General features: G+C 43.4%; 1 protein-coding gene across 1 annotated transcript in view; it reads right to left on the bottom strand.

The window, feature by feature from the left end:
• Positions 1 to 26,413, bottom strand: part of RBM20 (RNA binding motif protein 20) — a gene marked incomplete at its 5' end in the record, with an annotated part of 101,908 nt that overhangs the window by 20,569 nt on the left and 54,926 nt on the right. The window contains one exon of the mRNA XM_080348055.1: positions 1,501 to 2,653. Within this exon, the coding sequence (XP_080204181.1) occupies positions 1,501 to 2,653 (1,153 nt within the window). The remainder of the gene's footprint in view (positions 1 to 1,500; positions 2,654 to 26,413) is intronic.

Here is a 26,413-nt window from a genome sequence, read left to right as displayed (position 1 = left end):
TCTGAAAGCAATACTGAGATGCTGAAGATCAAACTGTATGATGCTGAAGCTGATACTGATTTGTCATTTGTAGGTTAAATTATGAGTTACTTTAAAAATGGAGAGCTTTTCTGTATTGGTTTCTAAATCCAGTATATTTCTATTAATTCAGTTACTTTGTTCAACCTGAAGAGCTTATCCTGCAAGGCCCTCAGCACCCTCGACTCCTGCAATGTCCATAAAGAAGGTGCTCAGCACACGGGGCAGCCAGGACAAGGCTTATTCACTTCAACAGATCAGCGAAATTTGTCGAGGTACATTTATGTATTTACACTTGTATGATCCAAATGAGGCAGTGTATTAAACACCGACAGACAGATCAATCAAAATTAACTGTAATTACATTTTCCCTGTCCTTTTAAAATGTTTAGTGAAAAAAAGAAATGGCCAGCCTGCCCTAGATGGGGGCTACTTTAGACCAGCCCTGCAGCTGCAGTAAGCACAGCAAAGCCTTTTGCAAGCAGCTGCACAGAGAGTAAAGGGGAAACGTGAAACAGCAAATACATTTAAATATCCCAAAGCCCCAGGGTGTGTGAATATCAGGTATTATTTAATTTGCCATCTTCCTTCCTGTATAAACTCTGTTGTAATGTTTTTGTGAGGCCACCATCAGCATGAAAACATACTCTTTTACGGTTAGGTGATGCGATGGAAAAGGTCCTGAGGACTTGTTGAGCGGGGCTCACCAGGAGGGCAGAACAACGCCAGCCAGAGCCCATGAATGGCTGTGGGGCTCAGAGGACCATGCAAATGGCCTTCTCCAGACCTGACCTACATAATGCAGCCAAGTACACAGGTTCTCTGGGCAACCAGGAAACTTCTCAAGGATAAGGTTGACCTGCCTTGGCAGAGTATGAAGAGAAGTGGGACCATGGTCTGCACCACACGTGCTGAGCAGCTTCTTACTTTCAGGCCAAAGTCACTGGGGAGCCTGAGTCCTAAATTTTCCTTAGAGCTACTAGAAGAAGGAAGAGCCCGACAGAGGAATTATTAAAATCATTTAATCAAAATGCACTGTTTTGTTTAAGCAAGCTGTTTCCGCAAGGCTGTTAGGGGGAAGCCTTTGGGCTCAGAAGCGTCAGGAGAAAGGGAGAAGCAGATGAAACTTCAGATTTGCGGTTACAACATTGCCTTGAGAAGCCAGGGATCAGCTTCGAGCTCCTCCTCCCCTCACTTTGGGCCCACGAGATGAACCACGACCCCAGCCTGGACCTCGCGTTTCTCATGCCAAGTGTAGCCACTTTTCACAATGACATGCAGAACAAAACCAGCAATCGCCATGAAACAGACATACAGCACCCTAAGCCAAACTATGGCCCTTTGTCTCTGCTTTCCTCGAGGCACCTCTGTGGTGACAGATGCTTTTGGCAAATGGTGGCAGGAGCCGGTGGCCAGATCGATCACCAGACAGCCCGTTCAAGGCTCCACACTGTGCCCTGGGGGTGCCTTAAAACAACTCACCTTCAGGTCGAAGATCTTCTTGTCGCATAGGGTGCAGACGTGGGGGAAGTGGAGGGGGGCCACGCCGCGGAGGTCACCCAGCTGGTGTGGCGGCAGGGAGCGGGCAGGCAGGTCGGGCACGCCGCCGCCCCGCTCCTCCTTCTGCCTCATGCGAGGGCTGCCGAAGCTCTGCTGGCTGTGGTTGAGGCGGCCGAAGGCGGGGGGGGCGGCCGCGCTGAACTTTGTGTCAGGTGTCGGCTCTTCGGGGTTGTAGAGCTCGTTTCTTATTTCATACTGCTGCTGACTCGCTGACGGCCACAGGCTGTCGCCGGGCACGAGGTCAGGCTTGTTTTGGCTGGCAAAATTAGGGATGTTTTCCCACTGGTTGCTTGCACCACTGGCATGCAAGACAGGGCCAGGATCTCCTTTCGGATGGGAGCCCGCGTTCGGGTCGCTGGGGAAGGCCCGCGCTGCCCCGTAGGCCTCCTTGGGAAAGGCGGCCACCGCCTCATGCTGCAGCTGGGTGGGAGCCCCAAAGGGACCCTCGTAGCGTGGCCCTGCCGCCGAGGAGCCCGCGTGGGCCCCACCAGTGAGGAAGCCATGCTGGCCGGGCTGGTCCCCCTCCGAGGCGTACGCCTGAGGGGCGGTGTTGGCAGCGTTCTGCTTGTTGTACTCGTAAAACCCCCCTGCGGAGGCGGAGGTGCCTGCCTTGTTGAGACCCACCACCAGCTGCTGGCTGGAGGTGGGAGCCATGACACCGCCAAAGGGACTCATGACGATGGCGTTGGGTGTCTGGGCCTGGACAGGCCCCAGGCCGCCCCCTGGCGCAGCTAAGGCCGGGTTTTGTGCGGGAAAAGCGATGCCGCCGGAGGGGAACGTCGCGCCAGCCATGGCGGGCCCCTGCGGCGGCCCCGCAGCGTGTCCCTGCGGGGTGTTCATCACAGTGGGGTGCCTCAGCTGGTTGAAGAGTGGCTGGGACATGGCCACTTTGGAGAGCACCTGGTTGAGGACGGTGGCGGCAGCCGGGTTGTTGGTGACGGCAGTCTGAGCCAACTTCAGCCTGTGGAGCGTGAGCTGCGCCTGGAGCTGTGCCAGCTGCAGGCTGGCCGGCGAGGGGAGCAGGGGGCTTGGGGCACCAACGGAGAATGGACTCTTCTCCAGGAGCTTGGCAGCACTGCAAAGGACCAGGACTTGGGTTAGCTGAACTCGCCCAATGTTACCCTGTGCTCCCACTAAAGCCTGGCGTGGGTTACACGGCCACTTCTGGAGATGTAGCTTATCTAAACCCAGTGAAAGCAAGGTGTTGGTTGACAGTGCAATCATAAGCCTACATCTTCCTTTCCACACCCGCTGCCGCACCCCCTTCAATCAAAAAGCTACTAGGGAGACAACTATGCCAAAGATCTCTCTTTAAAACCCCCATTGTATCCCTCATCAATCTCTGGATCAGGCCTTCAGCTCATTTTAAGGACCTGTAGGACTCATGCCTTTGATGCAGACTAGAAACAGAGGCAATACAAGCCATCCCACACAATCCCCAAATCTATAGTTTTTCCCGTTTTATGCAATTCATGCAACCTTTGGCCTCCCTGCTGTGACATCACCACCCTGACCGATTTTGTGAGGTTACCATTACTCCCTTTTCCCGCAGAGCAGGGGGATGTAAAGAAAAGGACAGCAAATGGGATTGTAAAGCCAGCCACACAGTTACATCACATCTAGTACATCTGGTTGCATAAATCAACATTAAATACACCACAATCTATTTATTTTAGTTGTTTACAGTTCTCAATTAATTAATCTGCATGGCACCCTGTTCTGTAACAAACTGTACAGTTTCCCTGTTGTCCAGATGCAAATATAGAGGAGAAAAAATAAAAACACCAAATGATTTTACAGAAGCTGGAGCAACTATGAACAAACCATTCCAAAGAGTTTTCCCAGTTCAGCTGGAACATAAGATAAAATTTCTGCAGTGCCAGCTGGTGAAAGTCAAGGTCTTTATACTGTCTAGAAATCAGAGGTACATTGAATGTTCTCCTTCAAGTCTCATACATGGGGTGAATAAATGATGAATAGATTGCCTGCCTGAATTCCAGAGCTGGGAAAACAGGAGATGATATTTTCAGGCATATGGTGGTTCCTGGCTTTGGGAAGCACCTTTGGGACATCTCCCCAGTTCCCAGCACTACCACCAACACTTCCTCCCCTCACCCTGTCAAACCCTGAAAACACAAACCAGGAGAAAAAGAAATAAAAGCAGGTAAACTCTAGCTAAGTTACAAGCAAGTGAAATGTTATAATGGAAACTATTAGGCAGCAGTAGCTTCCAGGCAGCTGCACCCACCTTACTGTTCCTGTTCCCCCTGCACCCTTATGGCATGCCTCCTGCATCATCTGTGGCAGAGCCAGCCTGGTCCGCATGTACATACAGTATCCCATGGGCACTGTCCCTCTATATGTCCTGCTGCCTACACTTGGATACTATCAGCCATTTTCATGCCCATACCACAAAAACATTAGCCATCACTTTTTCCACCACCAGGAGCCTCTGCTCACAGACGGCACAGCTACTCAGCACATTACAAATGGCTGTTCATTCCGAAAATGAGAGCAGAGAGCACTCAAATAACAGGGATGTGGTCCAAAGCTCAATTAATTTCTATTGTAAAAATGTATTTGGTTTCAATTTTTAGGCCTTTCAAAGCAGCAGGAGTTATGCATCAACCGCCATGCAACCCTCACTGTTAATAATTGGCCAATTTGCTCAACTGCATGGATGAAGCTGTAGTTAATGATATATGTCTTGTCAGCATGCTACATTTGAAAACCACAAATTAGGAAAACATCTGCTTAAATCCAAAGTATGACTAAGAGAAAATGAATGGGTTTCATATTTAACGTTTAACTTCCACTAGCAACTGCAAGGCACATCTGTCTCCCAAAATACAAAACGCCGTTTGGATAAGTGCATCATTATGTAATGACGAGATCCCTGCTAGCACAAGCTGACACCATCGCTTTGGGGCTGAGGTGTCTTTGTTTTCCTGTGTGGTTTCTATCGTTTTCTCTCTGACTTGCACTTACAGTGCAGTTTGCTATTAATTTGATTACGGATGAGAGCCAGGGCACAAGTACAATGAAAACAACTCAGAAACCACAGTCTGTGAGATCCTGAGGACCCAGAAAATCTGCCAAGGAGCCCTGTGCTGTGTGAGGATCACGGCAAGCAGAGGATCACATGCTGGTGTACGCACTGTCATGACTGTCAACGGAGATGGCACGACCCAGTGCCCGCGCTGTATTGTGCCACCAGCATCTAGAGTGTCCTGGCTTACGATGTGCTGCATGTGACTTGCCACACTCCTGACAAATGTTTCATTCTACAGCTGGTTATACCTTTTTATTTTTTATGCTAAGTAAGCTGTAAAGCTCTTTTAAAAAGTTTTATAGAGCATGCAAATAGGAACTGCCTGGTGGTCTTAAAATAAAAAGAAAAGCCAGAAGCCAGCATATGATGTTTTCAGGCTCAGGAGCCACAGATGACTCCTGTTCCCACCAATGTAATTCCACTGTGCTGCAAGCCTACGCAGCAGCGTGCACATCCCGACAGCTGCAGCTGCTTCCCTACCCTGGCAGCTACCTGCTGGACACAGGCATGGGCTCCCTCTTTCCAGTGAAACCAGCTCATCTGACACCACCGCAAGCCCTGAAGCTCCCTCAGCGTCCTCATGTTTCGATCAACTTTGGAACACTGTCTCTAAGAAACTGCAGGTCAGCAGCTGGGAGAACTGGGGACCCACCTTACCTGCAGAAAAATGAATGCCCTAAGGAGAAGCTGCAGCTCCCAAGCCACTCATGGGGAGATAGAATTAGTGAGGAGGGTTGCTCCCATGCATTGATAGGTTTGGGAACAGCCACAGCTTCAAAATCCAGATGTCTGTTAAGAATTTCCAGATTTCAGGGTGTTTCAGGTTGCATGCTCTATTCTCCCACAGCAGAAATGGAATATTTTATCATCTAATCAAGGCAAAGAAGGAAGTGCATGTTCATGGGTCAGTGGGAAAAGCAGATGCACAGATGGGAGGCTGGGAGAAGAGCTGTGTATAAAGCACCTTTTAGTGCAACACCCAAATTTGAGGATTTATCTTCTGCTATGAAATACAGGACATAAGAGGACTGGCAAGAACAGGTTTGAAAATTTCTTTCCCTCTTTCTGTTCTACAATCATAATATTTATGTACTTGACAGCATAAGTTTACAAATAACCCTGCTACAGATTTACTAAACTATTGAAAACTGCAAACATGGAGACAGCACTCAGCTAAGGCATTTTGTGGGGGCCGTTCACCACTCCTACACACACACCTCCCACCCCAGCTCGTCCTCGGGTTACCAAAGCGCAGCCCCCGCCTGCTCGTGGGGGGTCTCTGCTGCAAGATGATTCAAAGCAGCTGAATGAAGCTCTCATTCCCCATTGAGCACCCAGGGAATTAGCCTGCGTCAGCCCAAGTTAGCTCTGTGCCGTGCAAAACATTCCAAATTATAAGGTCAGCGATGTAAAAAGTAAACAGAAGTTGCCCTCCTCACTTATTTATTTAACATTAGCTATACAGCTGGACTACACCAGCAGTCTCTTTGCACAACTAGGAAAGCAGAAATGGTCTTTTTTTACCAAAATAATGACAGGCAGGAGCGCTGCCGTTCAGTTTTCACAAAGAAACCCTTTAACCAGGAGAGTTTTCACACAGCTCCAGAAAATAGGAGTTGAAGATGTGCATCAACTACTGCAACACCCACAATGAAGTTGCAAGCACTGGCAAGGCTATATTGCTATAAATCAATTCCACCCATCTGCTACCCCTGTCATCCTTATTATGCTTTTAGCATCCAAGAACAGCGAGTGGCACACAGTGTCGGAGGTGAAGTATCTAGATGGCTGGATTATTTGAGTAATCCTGTCTATAAGAGTGATGAAAAGGCTGAACACAAAACATGTTTATTAGAACAGACCAACAACTTGGAGCTTGATTTTCAAATTATAAAGTTAAGGATTTTAAAGTGCTGACCAGCACCTTTAAAAATTAGGAAATAACTTTAAAAATATGAACTAGTAAAGTTATGATCTTAGCTGCAACTATTTACTTAGGAAGTATTTATACTCACAAATTTTTGAAATGCTGCAGAGGGTATGAATTTCAGTACTTTTTTTTTTTTTAAAAAAAAGGACTAATTCATAGCAGTTCAGAATTTGTTTTCTTCCACTTTCCTTGAATCTAGCACATTTTCTACAATTTTTGCATTCCTACCCTATGACATGTTTGCTTTTACTTATAATTACATCTACCTGTCAAAATCTTTGAAAGATATATTTTCAATATTTTTTTGTTCCAAAATGTTCACTTTTTCCCAGTCTGTCTATATTACTGTGTGGATTTCAGAATCAAAATGGCCAAAGATATTGAGATGCACAAGTATCCTAGATATACGACTATTCTGCATTAGCCTAGTATTAGATTTGAGACCATATTAGCAATAGCTTGCTGTTTTTTCATCCATTCAAGCTGTTTCTGAATGTATTTTTCTAACAGTTAGCAAACTGTATGTTTTTAATTCAGGACTCCTGAATACATCAGAGATCTGTTTCCTAATTATCCAAGGACAAAATTAATTACATTCTGTTATGCAGAAGTGTGAACATCCCTGCCCTGTAATATATTATTTATTCAAAACACATGGGGCCGCCTCCTTTAAATACATCCAAAACAATTGCTGCAATACTAAAAAAGCAAATTAAAAAAACCCTTAAAAATAAACAAATAATTGTTATACAGATGAAATTCATAAGATATTAGGGGTAAACTTGGTATTCAAATAAGAACACACCATCTGACAGTACTTCAGTGAGATCGCATGTTTGTATGTGAGGACAGAATTCAGCCTCTTGAATTCAAGGGAACTGCAAAGCTGTATTTCAAACGCAGCTAGAATTATAGACAAAGTTCAGCAATCCCAACAACATATATTAATTATTAGAATAACTATTCTTTATAATGATATGTTATGCTGTTTTGCTGACCCCATTAAGAATACAGGGTTTACGTTCATTTTTGCTTGTTGAATAAACCCAGCGCTCACGTCAATAAAGACTGGAGCATTGGTTAAAAAAATGGACACAGGGACTTTTTCCTATACTCTGCATCTGGCTGATACTAGATGACTGTTCACTTTCTCTTCAGCTCCATAAGAACTATTTTCTTTGAATTTTAGTAAAATGACCTTCTTGATCAGCAAACTTGGAAAATCTGCTGAAAGAAGAAAACCCCTCCACCTTTATAATTCAAGCTCTGAAATCATCTGTCGCTGAACTGTTTTTGCTGACTTCTGTTTGGAAATAATTAAAAAAAGAGATCATTTTTCACAGTAAGTTCAGCTAATGATGGGGAGCACTAAAAACCTTAAGCTACTTTAATATGTTTATAAGCTGCAAGTAAAACCCTTCTTATCCCAAATAACGATTTTTAAATCCCTCCATTGTACTATTGAGGGCATAAAATAAAACTTCAGCCAACGTATACATGTGCTCTGCCAAGTGAGTTTTGCATATGTTTGGCAATGGTAAACTCCATTATCTGGACAATCATCCAACCTAACAGTTAGCTGGAAGATGAAATGTAAAATGTTATCACAGAGCTGCTAAATTCAAGACTTACAAAGCTGATAGGAGTTAAATGCCTGTCTGTTACTGAGAATCCTTTTCGCTCAAGTGAAACTTTCAGCCAAAATGTTCTCTGTCTTTGGTTACATGCAGAGACTCAGAATTTCCACTGGGAAAGGGACAAAATGAAGGGGCAGACATAGTGGCTATATCTTGCATAATGGCTGCGATCACCGAGATAAAACTGGAAGTGATCTTAGGATGACGGTGAGAGCAGCTCCTGAGGCAAGATCAACCTGAATTCAACCACTCGTGACATGTTTATTTAATCTGCTCTTAGGAACCTTCTTTGGTGGAGATTTCATGACCTCCAGGAAGAATTAATTGCTCAAATCCCCTTAGTCTTGCAAAGCTCCTCTTAGAGCCCATGGTGACTCTCTGCTGACAGCACCAAGCACTCTTCCCATGCACACCGAGAAAGGCTACTCTTACCTTCCTGCAGCTGCTATCAATCTTCTCTACAACCATCCCAGCTCCTTTCTCTGCACATTTTGCTGTTGTGTTTGTTCACAATGCCCAGTTTGACTGCTTTTCTTCATAAAAGCACAGCCCTGAGGTCCCTGTTACACCCAGCCCCTGTCCTGGAGAGCCCAGAGATGTTGGTTGGGAGAGATCTCTGGAGGTCAGCAGATTTGACTTCCCGCACAGGAAAGGCCAGTTCAATCCTTTCTCCTTTTGACTGTCCAATGGATTTATCGCATCACCATTTCATACTGTCCTCATCAATACCGCATCCGGGTTATGTCAGATCCAGTCTGTCAGGATTACTCTGGATTCCCATGCTGCCTCCAGAGCAGTTGTAAATCCTCTCCTCTTGGCACTAGCTGCAGATTTAATGGATGCTTTGTTCAACCAAGTCATCAATGAAAGTCTCAAATAGAGTAAAGTCTGTTCCCAAGAAGGGAACAGTGATGCACTTTTCCATTTTCTCTCCAAACACCAGTAATTCAAGGACATCTTATCCACCACGCAGCTCTGCTTTGCTTGCTGAAGAGACCACACCCTGACAGTCACTTCTGCTAAAAAAAACCAAACCAAAACAAAAAAAGGCAACTGGCCTATTTGCAGTTGCAAGAATAAAAGGGTGGACCATCTCTGGTGAGACTGATTTCTTATTAACAACTTTTGCTCTATAGTTCTGAGAGAATTGTTTTGTATTGTTGTTTAAAATCAACTGTATATTCTTGTTTCTTCACTGTAACATTTGCACTTACAGTGCAAGAACAACAAAATGAGGTATCACCAAAGCCTGGACTGGCCTTCACAATTCCTCCCCCTTTTATACAGTACATTTGACCCTAGAAATATGTTTCTCATATTGTGTTGAACTCCAGATTGTATACTGCACTTATTTCTGCTTTCATTTATGCAATGCATCTCACCATAAATATTTAATTAGGCAAAGTTCAACTCCTTTCAAGTAAGTGACGTAGTCTAATGAATGTACCACCTAAAGGCAAGGTTATAGGTAATGATTTTCAGAAGTTGGAAAACCTATCATTTTCTTCCATGACACTTAAATGTTCTTTTGTTTTGATGATGTGCCACAGTATGTCAAAGATGCCTCTGAGGTTTAGTGCATGCACAGGAACACAGGTCTACATTTCAAATTTCAACAGGGAGCCATACAAACTCCTTTGGCTATACTGCAACCATCTATCTGCAACTGCTTCCCAAGGAAACACAGTTCATTATTTGCTGAAGTTAAAAAAAATGTATTTTAAAAAATGTATTTTAAATGTATGCTAAAAAACATCAAAAGTAGCTATAGCACCAGGTCATTCCCCACCGTAACACGTTGCAAAGAGAATTCATGTCACAGTTTATGGAGCTCTCAGGGCAAGCCATGACGGCCTGGCAGTGCCCTGCTACCCACACCTGCCTCCTCAGCACCTCCCTGCAACAGCTCTTGTCTTCTAGGTTTTAAATACCCCTTTACTGTACAAAATTCTCAAGCCAGACTATCCCTACCCACCAGCATCCCAGCAGGACTCCTGTAAGACAGGGTGATGGGGCTCCCCAATAATCTCACCGCGCCATAAGCTGCGCACCCCATGCAGACGACGGTGCTAGGAGCTGCGCGGCCATGTCCCGAGCCCCCTCCTGCTCCCAAGGGCGTGCCGGCAGACTGAGGGGCACAGGAAGCCTTTTGGGAGGGGGGGAGCAGGGGAAAAGGTGGTGTGAGCAGTAACATAAGTCCATAGGGTGAGCGAAAGGACAGGGAGTAGCATTGGCACAGGTAGGTAACCCCAGCGGGAACAGGGCGAGTGGCTCCCGCAAATGTGCCCCGGCTTCAGGGACCACATCTGCGGCTTTGCCGCACAGCTCGCTGCACACAGCCTCCCCTTCAAAATAGAAGAAATCTGGGGAGAAATTATCTGGAAAGCTTATTATAACTTCAGGAAAAAAAAAAAAAAGAAAAAGAAAAAGGCAGCCTTAAAAAAAAAACAAACAAACAAAAAAAAAATCAAATCAGGAATCCTTCAAAGGCTTTTTATATGAGCACATAAGCAAATACCCAACTGAAAAATAATCCTTGGCATATAGTACTTAATAGAAAAGATATTACAGTAATATCTCACTGCACCTTCTGCTAATGTGTTTTCTGCATGGTATTGTTAACCACTACAAAAATAATAAGTTTGAGTGTATCAATATCTCGCACCGCCTGGAGGCACAGCCGTTTTCATTTGTGTGTTGAAAGTAGGAAGCATAATGTGGTAGGAAGATAATTCCTCATTTGAATAAATAATTTCTATTTCACAGTAATATTACACAATATAAAAGTCTTTTTACAAAGGTAATATCTTCAGTTTGTAGACAGAAAAAAAACCTACAACTGTGGAAAGGTTAAGGCACTAAGAAGGATTTTTATTTCTAAGTAGCTTATTCGTGCTCAAAGAAAGGTTTGCCATTAATGGAGAAAACCGCACAAAAATATTAAATTCCCCTTTTTTATCCTTTTATTTTTAAATGTTAGTCCCAATGATTTATTTGAAAAGTTTAATGAAAAAGCATACTAGGAAATTCTCTAAGAGAACACTAGTCAGTATTTGTAATGGACATGGCACAGGCTACAGAAATCGCGCACAAACCTGAGCTCTTCTCTTTGTACCCTAGGTCAGCTGAAAAGCAACAGCTTGGGACCAAAAGTCACCCAGGAGCATGACAATCATTTCATAATTAATCTAGGGGCACCACCTCCTCTAAAAGCTTGTTTAAATGTCTTACAAACCACCACAGCGCAGGAGTACTCAAGGAGAAATGCTGGAATAGCCCCGACCCGAAGCAGTCGGTATGATTTAGTTTCTCTTTACTGCTAATATTTAAAAGTAAGAAATTTAAAGTAATAAATCAAGAAAGAAAACTTCACTTATTTTAAAGTCGGTTTTCTGATTAAAAAAACAGAACCTCTGTGGATTTCATAAGATATATATATATTACATAACTATATACTTAGGCCTGTTTTTCAGTTTTCTTTTTATCTATATATCTTAAAAGGACATAAATGGTACAAATTCCCACTGTTTACATACCCACACACACTACTGGTATACATAAATTACACGTGAATCTTACAAAGCTCAGATCTAATTCAGCTGTTACTGAAGTGTGCTGCAAAGCCTTTCCTGATTTCAGTGGAGCAGAGCAAGCCTCCTGTATCCCTTTTTGGTTATATTTAATTTAAACATAAAACATCAAAGAATACTGCTCTCTTTTCATGATCTCTTTGAAATCAGCCTTTAATATTAAGCCATAATATTCATACTGTTATATGGAAGTAATACGTGGCATATTGTGGCCTAGGAGCTTTCATTATCTATGTTGCAATGAATGTTGCTCACTTTTTCTGTAATGCATCCCAATTTCTATGCTAAAGAAATTTTAATGTGAATCTTGAAAGATATATAGGAGGCTTTATTTATTTTCCTTAGGTTAAAGGGAAGCAGTTGGGATGAATCAGACCTGAGCATGTTCCTTCTGGCAGAAAACAGCCCGTGCCAGACTGCTGGAACTCTTTGGCTTTGAAAACTTTAATTTATTGTCTTGAATAATAAACTGCCATTCAATCAACCTTGTGAAACAAAACATAAAACAGGACGGTGCTTAAATCTTGAACAGGGACCAAAAGAGTTTTGCACAAAGGAAATAAAATTGGTAGAGACATTTTATATTAAATAACATCAATTATTTTATTCTCCCTTTTTGTCTGCCTTCAGTATTAATTAGGAGTAACTGACAGTTAATATGCTCCAAGCTCTGCATGGTAAAATTGATTAGTGTACTAAGTCAGAAAATAAGAATCAGTTTTTGATGAAAAATATCAGGTTTCAGAGCACTGCGTGTGGCAGCTGTGGGGACGGGAAAAGTGTGAAGATATTAGCCCGTCCACAACACTCAGCTGGGCACTTGCCCAGCCCTGCTGACAAAACTGTCAATGCAGGCGGCCGCCACGACTTTTTGGTTAAGCAGTGTGTTATTGCCCCTTAACTTTTTTTTGCTGGTTTTGACCATTTTTACTATAATGCACATGCTCTGCTCAATAGCTATAGTCTGTACGACTAAGCAGCTTATACATCTAAGGGAAAATAGGTTTTAATTCATTCCGCTGGCCTGCATAGTAGATGTTTCACCTTGTGTTACTGATGGATCTTTTACTCTCAAAACACTCGGGGACTCAGATTCAGTTTTCTGTGTGAAAAGATGTCTAAGAAAGTTGAGTGCTATTAGTTTTTAAAAAAATGTTATTTTCTTTAAAATTACCTTATTTATTTCCCAGGCTTTACCTCTGAAAATAAAAAGCTGTCTTGAACTATAAAGTACCAACTATAAAACAAAACAAAAAACAAAACAAAACAACTGAACACCCCAGTTATTAATAATGTTGCTCTGATTCTCTTTCTTTCTCTCTTTCTCTCTCCCTTTCTTTCTTTCTTTCTTCGCAGACTAATGAAAGCACTTCCAAATTCAACCATCTTTGAAACACTTAGGTACTTTGACTTCTTTCACATTGTGCAAATAATTCTGCGCCCACTGGTTGCAAATGACATTAATATAATTCTGCTTCGTGTCTACTCATACACTATGAGGCTTATTACAGGGTGGTTAACCATGGCAAATTAACAGGATTCAATTCAGTATGGAATGTCCTTTAAAGTATAAAAGCCCCGGTATTACAAAAAAGCTAAGCACTATAAGAAGCTACCGCACAGACCAGATCGTATCGTTGATCTGAAATCCCAGTTAGCTGTTACCGCTAGAGCTGCGCATGCCTGCCTTTCACCTCGCTACGCAAAGAGCTGGACTTGAAAATTAAAGTTTAAAGATCACTATGATATTCCGCTTGGCAGATTAGCGTCCTTCCTTGCTAGAGCCGGGGGAGCCAGGCGTTTCGGGGCAATGGCAGGAGGACGCGGGTGGCACGACGCGATCCTACCTTCTTGCAACATATAGGGCAGCCGGGAACGGGGAGCCGGTGCGGAGGGAGCGCGGCCAGGAGCCGATGTCAGCGTTGCGCACATGCCTCCCGGTAACATCCCACTGACATTCTACCTGCTCTCTGCGCCCCAGCTATTTACAAGCTTCCTTTCAGAAAGTCACAACTTTAGGAATGAATAAAAAAAAAGACCCACCCCACCCCAATGGAGGACTGGAAGGCGGATCACGTGGCTGCCGGGAGCTGGTCTTGTTGCGTTACACTCAGCAAGTGTGGATGGCAAACAATATCGGTTGATGTTTATGCCATATGTTCTCGGTCTCTTTGCGTATCAGCACCAAAATCCTGTTTCTACACAGTGTAACACCATGGGATCCCACCAGGGAGAGGGTTACAGTCTAATCTGGCAAGAAGTGGAAAAATCACGGCACGCTAACGAAGACCAAGAGGCACTGACTTTTACAAAGCAAGCCTTTGCTCTGGAAGGCAACAAGCATTACCCAGCTAAAGTTTTAACAATTTCTTAAAACGCGCACTCAAATACATCATATTTTAGCTCCTGAGTAATTTGCCCATGTTCAGACTGGCTGCCGCCTAAGGACAGTTGAGGTGTTGAGGAAAAACACTAATGTTATTTGGGCTAATATTACTGCTCAAGTCAGTTATCTGCCAGCTCAGAGACAGACAACAGAAAGGAAATTCATCACCCAGCGCTAATCCACTGCTCCAAAAACACACGAGCGCTGACCTGCATCACAGGCTCTGCTGGGGCTACAGAGCCAGGGCAAGGGGCAATGCAAAACCTGCACATCCTTAATGCAGCATTTGATGAGTTAACTTGGCACGTGTCTTCTCATTGCTGATCCAGCCTTATAAAATCAAAGCTTTGCACCTTCCTAAACCAGAATATTTTATGCTTTACATCTGAGTGGAAGAATTATTGATCTTCCCTACATTTCACATTATCCAAAAATTAACATAAACACAAAAAAATTCCATTTTCCTGTCCCTACTCCTAACATATCACAGTATACACATCTATTAAATAAATGAGCTGTTCTACCGCATCCAAAGATAAAACAAGCCAAATATTCCTATTTTTGCCTAGGCTACATTAGCCCCTTCAGCCCATCAGAAAACTCACAGTGTTTAGCTGGCCTCTCCACTACCCTCCTGGGACACAGCAAGAGCTCGCTAAACCTTCTTTTTGCAATTAACAGCATTACTCTGGAAACCTTTAACAGTAGCAGTGGCATTCTATATGTGTGACATGATCCTTCTATGGAAGATGCCATTTCCAAAATTACTTTGCAGTAAGGCAAACCACAAATTAAATTGGGCGGTGAATATGCGCATTTCACTTAAAAAAAAAAAAGCGATAATTCTGCAATATTTCACACTCGCTCAAAGTGGAGCTTGGAGGGGTCTCTATCCCTGTTCTCTAATTTCTTTCTTGCCTTTTTTCTTCCTTTCCATGCCACGTCAGACTGCTCTCCCCACCTCTCCAAAGGAGAAAACTATTGTTCAAGTTTCCGCCTTTTCTCCAAATAAAAAGCCCCATATCTTTAAGAGATGGCAAAGACTGTGACTGAAAGGGGAAAGGCGCCTAACAGGTGGTTCAAGGGTGTTCCTTCACACATGCAACTCCCATCAGGAAACAGCAGAAAATTCAGAGGAAGGAGAAGGCATTAGTAAAACCTACGGGGCTTTTCTACAGCCTGTCACATCTCCCCCCACCCGGCACAGACGTCCTCACGTTCTCCTCTGCATCTGCACTGCATTAAATGGGATGAAGAAACACAAACCGACTTTCACTCGAATCTGAACTCTCCATTTCGTGTCACTCTCAGGACAATCACGTGAGACACATATGGTGAGCTCAGCCTGGGAACCGCGTTGGGACCTTTCCGGCCAGGAGCAGAGTTAATCCTCACCGCTGCCCGCATATGGCTGCTGACTGAAGGCTGCAGGTTCCTCCCTGCCTGCAGCTGCCGCCACAACGGGCAGGACGGGCAGGGGCGGCCAACTGCACTGTGTCAGCAGATAGACGTGCATTTTTTCCACCGAGACAGAGCAGGCCAAAGGCGAAGGGAAGCGAGGTAAGTAACACAGGCAATTTGATTTTAGAAAATGCTACCTAGCATTCAGACTGCACACTTGTTGATCTCCACGGAGAGGGGAAAAGATTCACTGTCTCAGCTCGATTGTTTTTCCCCTAACTTGCATTTTGATCTGTCATCAGATACTCCTGTTTCGCTTCACACTCAGGGAAAGAACTTGCCCCAAAACGACAGCATTCCAGGCAATCTGGCAAATCTCATCCCTATGGCATGTCTTTGCTTCATCTATCTGCTGAGCTGGGGAAAAAAAGACAGAAAAAAGAGAGAAAGAAAACAAAAACAAACCAACCAAATGGAACTAACCAGCAGCTAGTTCTTTTCCCCCCCAAGGAAAGACCTGCCATTCAGAATAAATCTGTTAACTTTCGCTATAATGTGCCTTTTCCAGTGTTTTTGCCACCTTAATTAAAAGCAACTAAAAAATAATGTTATTTAAAAGTAAATCCACTTGAGAGGGAGACAGTGGAGCTTCTCAATTGGTTAAAGTTCAGCTGGGAGCCTCTCCGTTGTTTTCACAGAGGAAGGATGTGCTGGTCTCAATACCCACCTTGCAGGCACATGCAAGGTCTCCCACCCTCCTGCCACCCTCTGCTAAAGTAATATGATGCTTCTAGGGGCCAGTGGGACTAGAAAGGCTCGTCTTTGGGTACTAGTCGGGGTAAGGAAAAAATGAATAAATCAATCAATCAATCATTCAGATCTCTTGCATCACGGGGGGGGGGTGTTGGGAAGCAAAGATGAAGTAATGCAGCTGAGAAGAACTTTTAACTGAGCAGATGGCACACATGGAGCAAAATCACTGAGTCAAAGGCAGTAATATATCTGATATAAGTCCTATGCTGTAAGTCCTGTGGTGTAGCTTTTCAGGAAATTTTGCTCTCTAGCACTCTCCTTAGGCATTGTTTAGGCATGACTTTCTAATTCAGAGGTCAATCTTTTCATATCAATTGTCTAGCATCATCTCTGGACTCTGATATCTTTTAATACTTTTTAAAATCTCTTTTTATTACAGCAAACACAAAAAAAATCGGATTCTGTTCCTATCTCCAGAGCTTCTGGATTACTGTAACAAAACCCATCAGTACGTCATTTGGAAAACATCCTGAAATGTCAGATGCATCAATGCAAGCCAAGCAGGGATGTGACGGATCAATTTGAATATTTAAACAGCAGAATTAGAAAAAAGAAAGAAAGGAAAAAAAAGGATAGAGATCTCCAGATATTAGAGCATCCACGCTCAGAGAAGACTAATGAATAAATGACACATCCTGATGTCTGGATGGAATATGAGCCTGAAAATCTCCATGCATAAACCACCATCTATAGGGTAGGGGCTGGAAGAAGATTATCTCCATATTCCACAAAAATGAGCTTTATAGTCTTGCTTTCTGTAATACCCTGAGAAATGAGACACTGGCAGACAGACAGAATTGTGGTTGGATCTGCTATAAGAGTTCCTGTATTTCTATAACAATCAAATAAGTTATTTTAAATGAGTTTGCTATATCCATTTCAATTTTTATGACATATGCATAAAACAGAGCAGTGTTTTCTTCCCTGAAGAAAGAAGAGAAAGAAGCTGTCTTCACAGTTCATGCAGCAAACTTCACATGTATTTTTTCCTGCTTTTACTTGCAGCCAGTCACTCCTCCTGAGTTCTCATCCTGCTCCATATATATTCAAACAAATTACTAAAAAAATCCATCTACGATTCTTTTTGCAACCAGCATTGCAGCCTGATTTGCCCAGGACAGCAAAGCAGCTTCCTTACTGGAACCAGAATCAGACAACTTCATCTACAGCTTCTTTATGAGAGACAGGAAAACTGAATCTCTGGTTTACATGTCTATATTTGAACTAATAAATTAAAGACCAGAAATAATTCACAGAACTGTGATTCCAAAAGTTTTGGGTGCCTGGGCCTCGACGTTTTTCATGGTTCACTAGCAAACTCATTCAAAATTCACTAATACTTTTTAACATGATATCAAGGAATGGTGACAAAGCTTATCATTGTCTGCTAGGACTACAGGTGCAATTGCTGTTAGATATTAAAACAAGCCCATATCCACATTTCTCTTTTTTTTTTAGTTGCTCAGGTGTCTGTAGAGAGTGAGGCTCCAGTGACAGGCAGCACCAAATCTAATTGCTGATATACACTATTCACACCACAGTGTAGCGTTGCTGCCAGGATCAGGCATCAGAGCTGCTGGGATGAGCTGTAAAACCTGGTTTGGGGAAGGTCAGAGCACCCTCTGAATCTTGCAGCATGAGACATCTGTGCTACACTTAAGGTCAGCCTATTTAATAGTCTTTTCTAGTCAAAAAAACCTCTAAGAAGCTGAGGCAAAAAGAGAGCCTGCAGGATTTGCTTGCATGTCACCATCTGCACTCGCTCTGCAGCTGATTCAGCTCCTGAGCTAATCAAATATTTTAACACAAGTATTTTAGCTCTGTAAAAAATATTAATTAGAAGAGAAAATAGTTAGATTTTAAACAAGACCAGTTGCCCATGTGTGCAACATGAGCGGAAGGTCAGTTTTCACTGCAGAGAAATGCTGGCCTCCTGCAGTACTGCCAGCCAGTTCCCATCTACGGGCAGAGGAACCGTCACCTGCTTTAATGTTGTTTTGCCTACTTCTCTGTAATTTCTACTGGGTTTTGTACTGTAGTCCACAGTGAATGCAGTGGTTTGTTACTACAAAAGGAAACAATCTGGTGGATGGGACGGCAGCTGAAGATTGTGTGTTAAGCACAATTACAAAGAGATCTTGAGCAGTTTGAACCTTCAGTCAGGTCTTCTGGCTCTGACCTGGCCTGTGGTGTCTGTATCAGCAATACTCTCGGGTGCTTTCATCCCTTGATTTGTCTATTGAAGGCAAAGCTGGTATCTCCATTCCTGTAGTGGGTTCCTTTGCATCACTGGAATTTGAAAAAGAATAATTCACACAATAACCTCTGCTGCCCACTCCAACATTAGGATGTGAATAACTTAAAGAGGGCTACCTATATGTCATTGACGAAAACTCACTAACAAGGCATTTAGTTGAGATTTATCCCATTTGGCCAAACATCTGGCAAAGAAGGACGTGGTCAACCAGGCTTTCACCAAAGTGTTTGCTGTAAGACCTCTTGTCCTGCTCAGCTCTTTTCACCTGATACAATGCACAGACTTTGTACAAATTAAAAGTGTTGCAGAGCTGCCATTCATTTGCAGCACAGGAAAGAGTCAATCATTTTCTCCTCTAGGAATGAGTGTGGCTCAATAGATGGGGCTACCACAGCGCAGCTCCTCAGAAGCTTAGCCAGGAACATGCAGATGCACACAAAAAACCTTTCTCCCTGTCTTGTGTGTCTGTCTCAGGGGTGTGATGGAGACAGCCAGTCCCAAGTGCCATCTGCCACGCTACATGTGAGCATCACACCCTGCTGCCCCTGTGCATGCCTGGCTGGATTAGCCCGTGTCAACAAGAGAGTTGACACCGTTCCCTATATGGGCACATGCAGGGCGTCCAACTCCATACGCACCACGGGGGAGGAACCGGGGGGTGGGACAGACAAAGCACACGCTGGAGGCCTTGGGAAGCAATGCCAATCCATTTCTGACTCTTGAAACAGGATCAGAGTCCCTGGGAATGGGGCCAGCACCTTCCCATGGGGCAGTCAGACACGCTGAGCAGATTTTGTCCTGAGTAAAAGCCTCCCGACAGCAAGGTGTAAGGCAGCCTAGCACTTCAGTGCTGCCAGCCTTTTTGGTTCCTCATCTCTCATTCTCTCTAGGGGTTACACAGCTGATTTGGTGAGTACAGTGGCCCTTGAGCAGCAGAAAGTGATGCTGAGGAGGAAAGGCTCAATGATCGCCCCGGTTTGGAGCACCTCCACGTTCTGTATGTGGTGCATTTATCACAAGCAGCAGGAAGGCAGGAGACAAGAGGGGAAAAAAGCCAGGTTGTATCGGGCACTTCTCCCATCCATCACATGCTATATTTGCTCTGGGGAAGGCTGCTGACCCAGAGCAGAAGTGAGGACACACCAGTGGCCCTCTTGGCCTCCTGAGCTCCAAGAAGGGAAGGGGGACAAGCAACACCAGGTCTATAAACAGATCATGCAGCAGAGAGGATAGAAGTGTTTAAAATTAAACTAAAGGCAGGCTCAAAGATGCCCGAAGATGGCAAGTCTGGGGGCTGTGCATGAAATGAAAACATCAGCAAGGTTAGTTAGAAGGTATGTTCTTCCATCTGATACCTACACCTTAAGAAAAGAAACATATAAAGGTATTTTTACACAAAGCAGCTAAATGTAAATGTGAAAAACTGCATGAAAATCACAGGAATAAGCCCAAAATTTGAATATCAATACTAACATATAGGATGAGGCATTTTAATAAGATCTCCACTCTGCTTCTCCCCAGGAAAACATGCTGATACTGGCTGGGAAATCTGAGGAGCAGCTCATGTGATGCAGACTTCTGACATTCCCCAAGACGTGACTAAGCTTAAACAAGTGGTATTATCTGGTGCATTTGAAAGCAAGATGTGAACAGCATGATCGTGAGGCTTTTCTTGGTACCACACAAAATGTTCCTGTTTGGATATGGTTTGTGAAGGGAAGGATATTACGAAAAAATTAAAATTTATCTGTGGCTTTTACAGTCTTGCCAGGCTGAGATTAGAAGAGAATGCTGAGAGTTAACAGGAACATAAAGAACAGCAGTTCTGTGAAAATGCCTATAATTGAGCTGACACCATATACTAGGACAAAAATAACTACAAGTCCTACTACAGAAAACACATCCTTACCCAGAAATAAAGCCTAAAGTGGGCACTCTCAGTCAGTTTTGCAAGTTTTACATCATTACAAATACATGGATATTTAAAGTTCGCTCATTCCCAATGTAGGATGAAACAGTGTGTTATCACAAATGCTACTTTCCAAACCCAAAGCTGAAGACATCATTGAGCCTTGTATTAACTGAAAAGTGAATAAAAGGAAAATTGAAATAAACGTATGATGTGAAACCCAGATGCTGTCACCCTGCTGTGTGCGCACAGCTCGGGAACACCAAGATCAAACAGCACTTAAGCCCCTGTGCAAGCGCAGCCTAAAGACTCCCCGTTCACCGCTCAGAGCTCCTGCATGGCAGCTTCTCTTACCCTCAGCATCTGATTCACTTTATGCTACATTCATAGGGACTTAAAAAACAAACAAAACAAACCAACCAACCAAACAAAAACCTCAAGGTTACAAATTAAGGCTTCTACTTTTGAAGAAATTTGAGGAAAAAGGATTAAAAATAGAAAGCTGTGTCTGAGCTCTGGGCATCAGAATAATTCCTTCAACAACTCTGAAGTAATGACACCAGCTGACTTTTTATTGCCAAGTCCTTCCAAAGAACTCACATGTCTTGGTAGTAACTACCTTCCCAAATCTGATATAATCAGAAAGTTAATTATATTCTTCTTGGTGGGGTTTTTGTTGGGGCTGTTTTTGAGTTTTCGGGTGTTGGGGGGGTGGGGGAGGGGATTCGTGGGGTTTTTGTTTGGCTGGTTTTGGTTTTGTTGGTCCGTTTGTTGTTGGTTGTTGGGGTTTTTTTGGCACTTCACTGCATTTAGACCAAAAAAATCAGAGAAAGCTCTCTTACTTTCTGCTTCAATTTGTGCACACAAAAGAGCAAAACTTCAGGTTCAAAATCCTTACATGCAACTACAAAGCTAACGTATTATTTTTTAAAATAATTTTAACTAATGAAAAGATATATTTTCAAAACATACACGGTGTGCAGTTAAACACAGACTCTTCAAATACAAACCAAAGCATTTTTTCCTTACAAAGAAACTCGTCATTTCTAATCTTTCCTTCCTATGCTTTTGCATTTAGCTCAGCAACAATTTGAGATGCTCGCTGGCTGATGCTGCCACCCAATGGCTTTTGAGTCGTTAACAGCTTGAAAAAAAGAAAAAAAAAGCACATATGTTATATGGAACCAGTTCTGCTACTGCTATGGGAACAGAAAAGGCCTGGGTAGGACACTTCCACTAAACAGATCTTATTAAAAATGGCTACATAAAGTACACCTTAAAAACACTCATTTGCGGAAGATGGAAATGAAGCAAGTTGTCAAAACTTCGGCTGAATATTCTTACTCCTATCTCCAGCAATAAACACGGGTGAGTGATTCACTCGCTCGGCCACCAGCTCCTGCAGCCAGTGCTTAGCCAGCACTTCTACAGATGTTCCCACACTGCAGGAGAAGGGATGAGCAGCCGCTTTCTCCTTCCCCTTGCACCCCAACCCCTCACCAGTGACTGCAGCTGCCTCCAGGCAATTCTTTTCCCCTGACATTCAAGAATCAACCGAAATTTTCAGATGGAGAAACTCAGTGCTCAGTTTACGCAGCAAGAAAACACTTATTCCCAGGTGCTGTGCCAGGCGCTGGGTATCAGCCAGGGAAAGCTGTGTGGATAATACCCCCAAAAACTCTGCAGGCATCTGTAAGCCTGGCTGCACTTTAGCCCTACAGGACATAAAGCAAACACTGAGTGCCCTTGAGAGGATTTAATTCAGGGAAGAGAGAAGGATCCAACAAGTTATAATGTTATCTCTGAATGTTGTCTCTATGTAGAGAAAAAAAAAGGGTGTCTTCAAGAAGAGAAGCAAAAGGAATTAAAAGGCCAAGATTGAGGAGAAATAAAAAACTCTGGCTCCATTCCTGCAACCAAGTCCAGGAGAGATTTATTTCTTTGCCCACAGGATTAGTGCCTTAAGCCAGGCTCTGTTCACACTGATATATTACTGTATGAGTTGGCTAGGCATAAATTAATTACCTAAAGGCTGAAAAATATTAGCTCTACTTCTGAGGATTTCATCATCAAGCAAAGAGCACCCAACAGAGGGGCCAATGGCAAAGGGAGGAAGGAAAGGCAGGCACTTTGTGGTGGCTCCCTCCCTGGGGAATGGCAGGAGCCCCTGCTGAACCAGATGTCCCATGGGGAGATGCTGCCCACCCACAGGTGGTGGGGACCCCATGGTGGAGTAAGAACTACGAAAGGAGCCAGGGAGGTTATCATGGCCAACCTGAAACACACCTTGAGTTGGCCTTTGCCTAACAAGGGTGTTTCCTTTCTTGTTTCCTTTGCCAGGCCCAAGTGGTCCTAAAAATGTCTCCTCACCTTAGGACGTGACAGCACAACCACATTTCTGAACACTATTATATTTCCCTTGCAGCCAGGGAAGGTCAGAGGGCTCCACCGCAGCCCTCACCAGGACAAATCTCAGACAAACACCAGCCTCGAGCTGCTCCTGACTCACAGTAAAAACCAACACCCACCAGCAGCATGGGAGTTGTGGTGAAACCTGTAGGGAGCAAGACTCCAACAAGAAAAACAAGTGATTATGTTTTCCTCTGAAAGGCCACAAAGGGCTACGTGCAGCAAAAATATGATTCTGCATTATTATACATGCTACAAGGTCCTGGTGATTTTACTTTAATGTAATAATCTAATTCGCAAAGCACTGTACTGTTAGGTAGCCTATTCTTTTTGTCATTTTGTTGTTAATGAACAGATCTGATCCTGCTTTATTTTCTCAGTCTACGTACAGTCAAACATTCTCATGCACATTTGCCGTGTCTGAAACAGTAGTGAAATAATTCCCCTCAATATAGCAGCATTTTTTTTTCCCACATACAAATTATAAGTAGTAAAAAATGATTATTTTCCATTTGGAAAAGAAATTTAAGTACTTTATTCTATATTCACAGCAGTTTAAGACATCCACAAGGAAAACACTGAGATAACGGGGGGGCTACAACTGGTCTCATTGCGGTGTGTGTGCGCGGGGCATCCTTCTCACAAAACTGGTACTTGGTGAGTGGAACAACCACTAGATGGGGATGTCTGGCTTCAAAATGTAATAAACCCAAGGGGAGCCTTGGTCACCCTCTGGGAAAGCTTTTTCAGAGCATTAGGGGAGAAGAGGGGGAGAAAGAGGAGGGAAAAGAGAGGAGGGAAAAGAGGAAAGAGTCCATGCACTTGCCTTTTCCTTGTCTTTCTTCAGACTGAAAAAACAATTAATTAATTCATATTGTGCAAGGGACAGATAAAGATACTATACAACAGTACGAGATAAAATAGGTAGAAAACAGCACAGGTCAATGTGCGTATTCCTAAACAACTTCAACAAATATCCGGACAATACCAAACTGTTGGTGCGTCTCCCCCGACCTCCTTAAAGATTCTCACACTCCTGCCCCCATCTCTTCTCTGACAAGGTAACTTTTGAGACTTCACCTCCTCTTGGTCCTCCTTGTCTGCTTGTCCTCTTTTCCACCTGCTACCCTTATGGGTCCTCTCCCTTCCAGCCTGCTTCCCTCCCCATGTATTTTTCCTTTGAGGTTACAACTAGAACTTCGACATGCGTCTCTTGGCTTGATTAATGGGATCCCCACTCCTTTGTAACATTTGCATGGCCCCCACCCTTTCAACGCAAGACAGAGCTTCTGCACGTGTGTTCCCCCTCTTCACACGGTTCTGTAGGTCCCAGGGTGTGAAGCCTGTGGTCTTAGTCCTCACCTTCAAACTCTTCCCAGCACTGGCAAGGCTCTTTTCCTCCCTACTTTGTCAGGTTTGGAGCCAACCTGCTTACTTGTCCCTCTTTCTCCTCATGAGCACAATGCCCTCTGCATTGAAATCTAAAGGCCCCTTTTCCCTCCATCTCCAAATCCCCTCTTGTAATGTTTCCCTCTCCCCAGTGCCTAAAAGCAAGTGGCCAAATTAACACAGAGGAGTAGATCAGATGGGAACTACTTAGAGATACTTGAAGTACTTCATAAAGCATTTAAAAATTCTTGTATATTTCAAGAGAAGGATGCACACTGCAGTCAGACTCCTCCTGTGTGCTATCTTTAAACGTTGTTGGTTTTGGCTTGTAATTGCAAGGAAATCTGATTATGCCTTTCCATAGATGCAGACAACCACGTGCAGGAACAATATATACCTGGACATAACTACTTTCTTCAAATAAGCACACGAGAAGTTCACAACAGCTTTTCGTATGCCTAAGAACAAACCCAAAGAAGACACCTGGGGAATCCTCTGAGAAATACAGGAAGATTTGGGGATATTTCAAGAAAACCAGATCTTCATCTTCTTTTTCTTCCCCAGCTAAAAACTATTTACTCACATAAAAACTTTCTAACCAATATTTGTATGCACTAAAAAAAGACATCTGATCTTTGAAACTTCTCATTGATTGTTTTTCTTTGTCCCAAAGTAGAAGATTACAAACAGAACACCACTGTTTATTGCTTTGAAAGTGCCTGGGCATCTCTTTTTAAAACACCATCATGTGAGAGTGAAAAATGGCAACGTACTAAGAAAAATGGTTATTAAAAACCCCCTTGCCCTCAACTTCATGTGCAAAATCTTGGACTTTTTCTAAAGCTGCATTTCAGAGATGACACATTTTGTCAGGTTCTCAAACTCTGAGAAAACAACAAAAAATAAATAGTTACTGTCCAATATGTTTTGTCATGGCTTTCAACTTACTGGAAAGTAAAGGCAAATACAGAAAGTACTGCAGGCTGTACTGTCTTCTTGATCTACCATTCATCTCAGCCAAAGATAAAATATGTATTGATCTCAGCAGCACAGACTCAGCCTCCACTGGGAATCTGCTGTAACATATTGGAGATCTGAGAAGATGATGTTAATGTTCACGTGGGAGCCCCAGTGCACTTACAATGCAAGATTTAGTCCAAAATTTGCACATCAACATGTCACGCCATAGTGATAGAAAAAAAGAATCACTATAATTAACAATACATTTAGAATACATATTTAGGTAATAAAAGACCTCATTTTAATCTGCTTCTCAAAGACATATTCAGAATAAACCTCAAAACAAGGTCACTCTATAAAGTGATTGAGACCAAATCAAGATGTCTTAAATTGCTCCTCCAGCTTGTTTACAGCTACAGACACTGGTTGCAATTCTAAAACTTCCATACCTCCCAACTGGCACTGGTGAGCACTCAGACAGGCTCAGAACGGACTCTCACACATAATGTATCTGACTGTAAAGGGCATCTCACCATTTGCAAGGCACAGCATTGCCCTGCGCTCTGGTCCTGCTCTGTGCCATCAGTTATGCTGTAGAATTCCTTCCCATCAGGCATGAAGAAAATAATTCAGTACATTATGCTTAAGCATACCAGTATCCGGGTGGCCACTCCGATTTATTAAAAGAATAACTATATGTAAGCATCAGAAAATACTTTAACTATAGCTCCATGAAAGATCCTGTGCAGAGATCTCTTGAGGAGCTGTGGACAATACTCCCAAAAGGAAACTCGAGACCATCCTCGGAATTACAACATCATCCACTACAGCAAGGAAGCATAAAACAGCTCATTAGCAGCCCTATCGAGTGACAGACCTAAAGCCAGCTCCGAAGTTGCCCACACCTGTCTGCCTATAGCGCCTGCCAAAAAGACAAATTCCACTGCGGATAGAATCCTTGTCCCTCTTCTACATCTGGATGCTGCAACCCCAACGTGCTCTGGGAACTGCAGGTTTTACAGCAGCAGGGTGCTCAGCTAGGGAGAAAAGATGAGCAGATGCTGTAAGATCCCCCCAAATCAATGCATTTCATGCTACTGAG

Source organism: Nesoenas mayeri (assembly GCF_963082525.1).
Source record: "Nesoenas mayeri genome assembly, chromosome: 7".
Lineage (NCBI taxonomy): Eukaryota > Metazoa > Chordata > Aves > Columbiformes > Columbidae > Nesoenas > Nesoenas mayeri.
The sequence above is the reverse complement of the archived record's forward strand: the minus strand, read 5'-3'. Positions and strand labels throughout refer to the sequence as shown.